Source organism: Myotis lucifugus, unplaced genomic scaffold, assembly GCF_000147115.1.
Source record: "Myotis lucifugus unplaced genomic scaffold, Myoluc2.0 scaffold_414, whole genome shotgun sequence".
In the NCBI taxonomy this organism is placed as follows: domain Eukaryota; kingdom Metazoa; phylum Chordata; class Mammalia; order Chiroptera; family Vespertilionidae; genus Myotis; species Myotis lucifugus.
In genome coordinates, this window is record NW_005871462.1 from 539,676 (window position 1) to 549,925 (window position 10,250).

A 10,250-nucleotide genomic window follows, 5' to 3' on the forward strand; every position below is an offset into this window, starting at 1 on the left:
TTTCAACTTTTTCAGTTGGATACTCTGAAAAGGAATTCCTGGGTGATAAGGTAACCTATTCTTTATAGTTTTTATAAATCTCTATACTGTTTTGCATAGAGGCTGCACCAATTTTCCTTCCCACAAACCTTCACTTTTCTCCACATCATCTCAAAAACTTATTTCTTTTCTTATTGATAACAGCCATTCTAACAGGTATGAGGTGGTATCACATTGGGGACTTTATTTGCATTTCCCCTATAGCTAGTGCAGTTGAGCATTTTTTCATATATCTATTGGCTATCTGTATGTCTTCTTGGGAAAAGTATCTGTTCAGGTCCGCAACCCGTTTTTTAATTAAACTGTTTGTTTGTTGTTGTTCAGTTTTATGAGTTCTTATATACTTTGAATATTAGCCCCTTTATCAGAGGTATTATTTGCAAATATCTTCTCACATTAGACTAGTTGCCTTTTTATTTTCAAATCTTAAATTTGCCTTTCAATTTTTAGGATAATTTCATTTATAGACACTTTGAATAATTTTAAATGAATCCTATATTTTAAGTTTATGCCACTGATTATAATGCAACACATCTCCACTTGAGAGCATTTAAACATGTACACATGCCCTCACACATGCTTTCTATTTTATTAAAATGGTAGTGTGATTTGTTCTCCCCTAGTATCAATGTAGTCTATATGTATCTTCCTTTTCTTGGAAGATTCTACTTGGCATGAAGTCTCTGAAAGAAGATGCCATAAGGATCTTCATTAATTATAAGCACTGCGTGGCAGTAAAAAATAAAGGTAACAAACCAGTTAAGTTTATGATGAGGACTGCCAAACTTTAAGAGAAATACTAATATTGATCACCATGACAGACAGATTTATTGTGATGTTAAGAACAGAAATTCCCTTTTGTCACATGTTCACTTTGTAACAGAAACTACAATAGAAAAATTATATACATCATCTCATTTAATTACTCACCCATCTTATATTGCAGGGAATATTTACTACTCGCCTGGTGTAAGTGAGGTATATTCAGGTAAGAGGGATTAAATAACTTTGTCAAGGTCACACATGTGTAACATGGCAGACGAAATTCTACTCCAGGAAATCTGACTCAAGATCCAACTTTCTAAATCACAGCTCTATACTTTATTTAGAAAGAGTTACATATCAAAAACAATTGTATTGAAAGATTAAATTAAAATGATAACAATTACTGTATTCAGAGAGAACATACTAAAATTAAAAGCCTTTTTGAACCACACAAAGTGGTAAGAGTAGTAACCATATTTTTAGAAAGAAATGCAATAAGGCACATGGAGAATTAACTATGACATCAATATAAAGCATCAGGTCACACAGAATTAAGTATGTTCGAGTTGAAAATACATGTTTTAGTTCCCAATATAAAATGAAAGAAACATGGAGATTATCAAAGAAAAGGCCTTAAATGTCTTTATGTATTTGAAAGGTTCATATTAAAGAAGAAATTGGTTAATGTCCATAAATTCAGATAAGTTGCCTTTTTATTTAGAACCAGTCTGTAGAGCATAAAAAGAGAGAGAAAGTTTCTGTTAACTTAATGAGAGTCTGAATAATTACTACAATTTAAAATAAAATTGGGTTTCCACTTAAATGAGTGAATCATTGTCATTGGAATGACTACTAGATCATGAATGATGTCCACACAAAGGTGGAATCAAAAGTTGATGACTCCCATAGATGCCTTTTGGCTGTTTACTGAATGTTGCTTTTGCCTCCTTCTTCATACGAAAAACCAGCTGCATGGAAGCAGAAAACCACACAGAAGTGTCACAATTCCTGCTCCTGGGTTTCTCAGATGACCCTAAACTGCAGCCCCTCCTCTGTGGAGTGTTCCTGTGCATGTACCTGTTCACTGTGCTTGGAAACCTGCTCATCATTGTGACCATCAGCTCTGACTCCCACCTCCACACCCCCATGTATTTCTTTCTCACCAACCTGTCCTTTGTTGACATCTGTTTCACCTCCACCACGGTCCCAAAGATGCTGGTAAATGTCCAGGCACAGAGCAAAAACATCTCCTACATTGAGTGCCTCATTCAGGTGTATTTTTTTATGATTTTTGGTGGAATGGACAACTTCATTCTGACTGTGATGGCCTATGACCGGTATGTGGCCATCTGCCACCCCCTGTACTACACAGTCGTCATGAACCCACGCTTCTGTGGCATTCTGGTTCTGATATCTTGGTTCATCATTTTCTGGGTCTCTCTGCTTCATACTCTTCTAATAAGGCGACTGACCTTCTGTGTCGGCACTGAAATCCCACATTTCTTCTGTGAACTTGCTGAGATTCTCAAGGTGGCGTGCTCTGACACCCTCATCAATAACATCATCTTGTATGTGTCTGCTGTCTTCCTGGGAGTACTTCCTCTCACAGGGATTCTGTTTTCTTACTCTAAGATCGTCTCCTCTTTAATGAGAATATCCTCTGCAGGAGGGAAATATAAAGCATTTTCCACCTGTGGGTCTCACCTGGCCGTGGTCTCCTTGTTCTATGGGACAAGCCTGGGGGTCTATCTCAGTTCTGCTCTGACCCATTCTTCCCTACAGAACTCAGTTGCCTCGGTCATGTACACTGTGGTCACCCCCATGCTAAACCCCTTCATCTACAGCCTGAGGAACAAGGATGTGAAGGGGGCCCTGAGAAGTCTCCTCAACCTACCAGCATCTTGTCTGTGATAGAGCTCTGGCCTCAGAAGAACTAAATGTACATTGTGTGCCCAAAGGTAAATGTTGCAAATGTAAATATCTGGCTCTTTTTCACTTGTAAAAGACAGGTTTGTTTTATTCTAGTTCCAAAACATGTGTGATTTTGCTTTTGTTTGTATTTGTATTAGTTTCTTCTTAGCTACTCCCTGAAAAATTCCTTTTTTACTTTTCTTCCCTCTATGCTGTCCACAATGTTTCATGTTTCATCCACATTCTTTCAGCTATTCTTCAGATTTCTAATTTTATGCCCCAGCAGGTTTAGCTCAGTGGATAGAGCATCAGCGTGCAGACTGAAGAATCCCAGGGTTGAACCCGGTCAAAGGCATATGCCCAGGCTGTTGGCTTGCTACCAGGAGGGGGCATGCAGGAGGCAGCAAATCAATGATTCTCTCCCATCATTGATGTTTCCATCTCTCTCTCCCTCGCCCTTCCACTCTCTGAAATCAATAAAATGTATATTTTTAAAAAATAATTCTAAGTTTAAATGTAAAGCACTTATCTTATCAAGTGCTGACTTAGTTTCCCAAAAAGTTGTCCTCATATGTTGCTGATCTTCATGTTAATTGGGTTGTATGCTTATTTTTCCAGATCAAATTATATGAAAACCATACAGTAATCAGCAAAACATGCTTTTGATATCAGGACTGTACTTGTTTCTTCATATGGATGCCTTAATTTCTGTTATGCCCAGATTTCAAGATCCCCATTAGCCATACCAGGGAGCCAGCCGAGTCCGATGCAAAAGCAGAGTCTTTTATTCGAACTAGTTCGGCTCCCCGACCACACTCACCGATGCAACGGTAAGCCAAGTGGCAGAGAGAGAGCGAGAGAGCTCGGGAGAGAGGTTTTATAGTAAGGGGAGGAGAGAGGACTGTGGGCCCTGCCGATTGGCCAGGGGCAAGTGGGTGTCTCGTTACACAGGATGTGGTCATCTCCATGGCGCGCACTTCCCTTGGCTGTCATTGGTTAGTTTAAAGAAATCCTGGGTGTGGCTAGCAGAGGCTTGGGCTTCCGGGAAGAAGCCCCGCTGAGCACATGGCTGCCCAAAAGATGGAGGATACGGGGCAAGATGGAGGGCGTAGCCCTTGCCCTTTCAATTTCATCTTAAAAACATTTCTTTTAGATAGTTTCTCTCATTCACTTCACTTTTCAAAAGAAAGAGACTTCAAGGAAGTTGGACTACAGCCTGGCAAGCTGACTTTGCTATCCTACCTTACATAGGAACTGTGATGTGGTTTTCAAGTTGAGAGTAGGAATCTAGATTTAAAAGATGGTTTTGTCAGATGCCCTATAGGAATTTACCTCTTGGAAAACTGAGAAGTGCCATTCTTTATTATCCTTCCTTCCATCCATCTTCCTTCATTTTCTTTTTTATTTAACTTATATTTCCCATTGTTGAGTGTTTCCTTCCCACGTCCCGCGTGGATCAGGGTTCAGGAACTGGAAGCGGAGCCGCACACAAATGAATATGAAAAGACAAGAGATAATTGTAAATATTGGGGGACCAGGTGAGTAAGTCCAACTCAAGGGGAAGGACTTCCTCTCATTCTCAGGCCTCACCAAGCTTTTGTTGATCTGGGATGCACGCATAGCATAGCCCTTAAGCAGGTGACCCCTGGCAACAGGCAGACTAGCCCATCAGCAAGGATTTACATAATAATAGATGGGGAAGTTGCTTCAGCTACCACTGTCTGGACAAATAGAGGTGGCCCCTAGCTCTGACCTTTGCTAGGGCTTCAAAGGCACCCAGCCTTGGGGGGGGGGGCCTTCTCTGTCTACCCTTATCAGATAGTGAAGGCAATAAACAGTTTCCCACATCCCATTATTGCAATTTTGAGATAGACCTCTAAGATCCCAAACCGTGTAATAATGAGTACAATACACAATACAATAAGAGTTGCTTTCTCATGTGATTTCATTTTATTCTGGAACTCTGTGGGGGTGCCTCAGGAAGAAGAGTTACACATATGTGGAACATGTTTGGAACTTGATTCTTTGGGAGTAGAATGTTGACAGAATTGAGTGTGCAAGGAAGCATGGAGGAGTACATGCTGTCAGCATTTCCCCCACATTCCCTGACATCCTCTCACCATTTCCATTGCATGACTGGCAACATCCAGTACCAGCTGAAACCTACTTTGCCCCATATGTGGTAGCAGAACTGACAGGGAATTATGTCCTATCAGAGACAGCTCTTGATGGAGAGGTGTAGAGTATAGCATGTCTTTCCTCCTTTTTCTGGAATAATGCTGAAGTTTATGGTTTTTTTACCATTTACCAGAATTTCCCCTGGAGATGAAATCTCTGCTTATTCACAGTGGTAGGTGCCATATGCAAGCTTCATTTGATAACTTGATATATTTTCTTTTGTGTATCAGTTCCCCTCTCTCTCATCTATGTTCCGGGCTCCTTCCAATAAAGTGTTTGCACATTAATCCTTGACTCAGCATCTGCTCTCTGCATGAACAAAAATCAACACAGGCGATAATAATGTGATCAATTAAGATAATATCTTGAAAGAAATTAGGGACTTTGGAGAAAAAACAGAAACTAATTGTTGGGGATACAGGAAGGACTGTAAAATTACTTAAAAGCCATAATTTGTTATATATAGTGGAAAGACTTGATGAGACTTAAATTAATCTTGATTTAATTTAATCCAATGTGTATTTGTTGTCTACTTTACAAATTGAAGGAGGAACTAGAGAGATACAAATGATTGCACTGTGGAGTGGTGAACATAAGAATGTTGGTGTGTAGTAGGTCCTGTTAAAAGAAAAGTTTTTAACTCACATTGAATAATTCCAGGAATAACTCTTTAAAATTTATGTTTTAATATTTTTATTGAGATATAGTTTACACACTTAAAATTCTTCAATTGATGTAGTAAGTTCAATTATCTTAGTAAATTTGTAGAGTTATATAATCATTAACAAAATCCAGTTTTACAATCTTTAATCACCTTAAGAATACCCTTTTACCAGTTTCAAGTTAATTATCACCATCACGTTCGCCTTAGGAAATCCCTGGCTACTTTCTGTCTTAATACATTTGTGTTTTCTACATACTTTATATAAATTGAATCATAAAAATATGTGGCCTTTTGTATCTGGGTTCTTCTATTTGGTGAATTCTTGGGGTCATGCATGTAGAAGTATGTGTCGATATTTTATTTCTTTTATTGCAGAATAGGCTTCTATTGTATGTTTACACCTCATTTTGCTTCTCCATGTACAGTTAATGAACATTTAGATATTTCCAGTTTGGAGATACTAATAATGCTGCTGTGAACATTGAACATTTTCATTTGTCTTGGGTAGATACCTTGGAGTGCAATTACTGGGTCATACGGTAAATATATGTTTAACGTTTTACGACGCTACCAAGGTACCTTTTAAAGTGGCTACACCAGTTTAAATTCTCATGATGAATTCATGAAGGTTTCATATTTTCCACATCTTCACAATACTTAGTATGCATGAAAAACTGCTAATAAGAGAATATGCTTGAGCATTGAATAAAAATGAGAAGAAGTATAACTTGCAGATATGTTTAGGTAACATTCAAGAGACATTCAAGAGTATGACAATAAGGAAGATATATGGAACTATGGCTGAGTTACTAGAAAGAGCTTAGATACATAGATGGACATCAGACCATTGAGGTCATTATAATTTTTTCATTTGTTTATACAACAAATGACATTATTGCTTCTTTCCCATCCCTAAGGCCTTCTCCATGCAAAGACTCTCTTCACTAGAGGTTGCTGTTTTAGGTTCATTCTCTCTGAACCTGAAGAAAACCAGGGTATTTCCCTCATGACGGGGTTCTTATTCCGGCATCTAAAAGGGGTCAGGAATCTGGAGAAGGCCGTGTGTAGATGACATAGGAATCCGGGGACTAATAAAGAGTCCGAAGACGAAATATAATTTTGAAAGGCATTGATGGTCAGAGGAGCTTAGCTAAAGGAGCTAAAATCCAAGATCTTAAGTCTAAGGTCTTAGGTTCTCCCCATCCCCAGGACCCCATGCTTTTTATTAACACAACTTGTCCTGAGGCAGGCAGAGATATACACTTCAAAGGGTACAGAAACATTGTTAGAATGGGGGAATTAGCCTAGGGCTGTTCAGGTGTTTGGCCAGTAGCAGGCAATAATATGTAGATTAAGATGCCCTGTAACTGTCTGGCAGCCAAAATCAATAATCCCTTTTCAGGTCTGAGGAAATGCCTTTAGCCATTCCCAACAGCTGACTACATGTGTGATTCAACCCAAGTCTAATCAACCTTTTGATGAAACTCTTGAAATTATGACATGCTGGAATTGGTTCCTGGACCCCTCACTCCAATTTTATCTGCTTTTTCCGTTTTTGGATTTATCCAGTTATGGTAGATGAGTAGTTTTCATCCAGGAGTGGTTTTCTTTTAGGAAAATATAATGCACATTTGGGTATCAGTTGTGACCTTAAGACCACCTACAGAAGCAGAAGCTATAGATTGTCCCACGGATCCCCCTCTTACTAGTGCACTTCATTCCCCTTCTCCCCCTGTAACAGACTAATAGAAATCATGGAAGAGGTTCTCCCAAAATTTATACAAAAAATAGTTGATTCAAGCAAAAACAAAATAATCAAATATAAATAAATTGGAGCACATCCAACCAAAAAGCTTCTGCATAGCAATGGACGCCTTCAAGCAAATGAACAGGGAAACTTCAGAATAGGAGAAAATATTTGCAAATCATATATCTTATGAGACGTTAATGTCCAAAATATGTTAACAACTCACACAACTGGATAGCACAATCCAAACAATCTGATTGAAAAATGGGCAGAGGATTTGAATAGACATTTTTCTGAAGATGACATACAGATGGACAAGAGTTACATGAAAATGTGATCGGGTCAAGGTGGGGGCAGAGTAGGTGCAAGGTACACTCACCCCCTTCCAGGAACAAACTGGAATTACAACTAAAATATAAAACAATCAACCTGAATAACCAACTGAAGTGTAGCTGCTCAGAAGTCTGATAACCAAGGGTTTAGGGAACAAGCTCCATCCAGACTGGGAAAAAAGAGTGGAGACACGAAATTGGCTGTCCTCACACTCGTGGGCAGAGGCTGAGGTCGGGAGGGAATTCTCAGCTGCAAAGGTTCCTGCTGAGGATCATGGGGATCTCAACCCCATGCCAGGCTCTGCAGCCCAGAGAACCAGAGCCGGGAAGAGGTGCACACATAACATCTGGCTGTGAAAACCAGCGCCCGCATTTGGTTGGTCCTTTCAAGAGAACCAAACTATTGAACAGCTCTGCTTCTCTTTTGAAAGGACCTCTTTGCCTTGGTGACACTGTGGACACCAAGTGATCCATGAGCCCTCAAAGGTTTTTCAAGGGAAGAACATCACAGATAGTTGGTTTCTGACTTTGATGGTGATGCATATAACATTCCTTAGGAGACACCTTGTCACTTTTCAGTCAAATCAAAGGAAGGAGTGTTTCCCTTGGAGGAAATAACTTTATCTCCCAACTTTGGTGCTTATGCAGACACAGCATCAGAGAAAAGTTTTTCCTTTTTTTTTTATTTTTTAACTTTGCGCCCCATGGGATCTGAATTGTTTGGAGAGTGCAGACAATAGAACAATTTACTTAATGAGAAGCTATGAGAATTCAACCCTTGAGATGCTAGAAACTTTAAACATGTTCCCTTTGCCTCTTTCCTTAATTCCCCGATCACAGCCAAATAAAAACTCAATTGGGCTTCCCAGGGACAGACCTTGGAGAACAGAGCTTCAGTGACATTCTTCAGAGAAGGTCATTGTATTGCAGAGAGCGCTGGTGGGATGAGAAGGAAATGAGACAAAGTGGGTGCTGGGCTTTACCTCTGGAGTACTTAGACTGGGACAGTCCTGTATTACATAGCTTACGACAATGAAGTCCCTGTACTTTGAAGGTACTTTAGTTTCCCCTGAAACCTGTCTTTTACAGTCTTTGTTCTCATTTCTTCTCCCTCTCTTTGGAGTCCAGAGCCTCTCCTCAATAAGAATTATTTTCCGAAGAATCTCCACCTCTTTTCTACCCTTTCCCATCACTGTAGGCTCTTCTTGATTTCCATGTTCAACAATTTATTCATTAACTACTCACCGGAGATCTACTATGCCTGAGGTATTGTCTATTTCGTTATTAATATGATTGGGTGTCTTTATTGCATTCCCTATCTACTTTGCAGCAGACTTGACTTACTGATAAAACTTAATAGTTCTATATCGTTGTTATTGTTGTTTCACCTCAGTGTCCACAATTTTATCTACAAATAATATAATTATTTCTGTCATTCAGTTTTCAGGCTAATTTCCTTGCCTCAATTTGCCACTCTCCTTAAATGTTCAGCAAAATATCAAATAATTGAATTTGGAATTGGCTGTATTGGTCTGTTTGTGAATTTGACAAAAATATTTTAGTGAGTTAATGTATAATATCATGTTATCTGCCACTTTCAAACAACTGTTCTTTATTGAATTAAGAAATTGCCATTGGTTTCTTCATTTAGCAAAAGGAAACCAATTATATGATGAGCTTGGAGATTTCTTTTTTGTGTTATAGTTGATACTTTTGGTCCCAATCTGTATTATACATCGAACATTTGTATATGTTGAGCACCTACTATGTGCCAGGGTACTGATAAGTCCCTGGAATGACAATGGTGAGCAAAAACAGTTACAACTTAAAACCCACAAATGAACATAAAGTTACCAACATGAGAGGCACTTTAAAGAATAGTACAGGACGCTCCAACGTGGGCCTCACACACTCTGCCCTCCCTGACCCCAATTATCTGTTTGCTATCTCACTGGTCTCTCAAATCCCTTCTGTTACCAGGCTCACCGACCCAGGTGCAACTGGAAATTCGGTTCTTTTAGTCCCAAATGCTTGTGCTTTTTGAATTTCTCCTCATTCACTGTTATCCATCCTTCCTCTCATAGTTCAAGTATTTGTATTTTAGAGAAGCCTTTTCTACCCATCTCCACAGACTCAATGGATCCTCAGTAATATTTTTTCTGTCCTTATTTAATCTGCATCCTCTAGACATTAGTAATAGTGGAACATCTTTATCATTGAAAATAGAAACATTTACTTTCTTTTTAAATTAAAAATATTGGGATAATATTGGTTAATAACAATGCATAAGTTTTAGGTGTAAAACTTATAATACATCATCTGTATATTATGTTGTGTGCTCACCACTCAATGTCTAGTTTCCATCCATCACCAAATATTTGACTCAATTTGACTTTCTTTATTTTCCCCCACCCCCAATCTCCTCCTCCTCTGGTAACCACCATACTTCTATCTATGAATATGAGTTTGATTTATTTGTTCATTTGTTGATTTCTGTTTTATATTCAACATATGAGTAAAGTCACATGGTTCTTGTCGTTTTCCATCTGATTTATTTCACTTAGTAAGCAGGATGCTCTTAAGATCCATCCATGTTGGCACAAAAGGCAGTATT

At 38.9% G+C, this 10,250-nt stretch overlaps 1 protein-coding gene across 1 annotated transcript; it reads left to right on the plus strand.

Annotated features, from left to right (window-relative positions):
- The first annotated feature begins 1,776 nt into the window (after positions 1-1,776).
- LOC102417548 (olfactory receptor 7D4-like) lies at positions 1,777-2,715 on the plus strand. Its single transcript, XM_014467784.1, has one exon. It carries the CDS (start codon positions 1,777-1,779, stop codon positions 2,713-2,715), a length of 939 nt encoding a protein of 312 aa, XP_014323270.1.
- Positions 2,716-10,250: the final 7,535 nt, after the last annotated feature.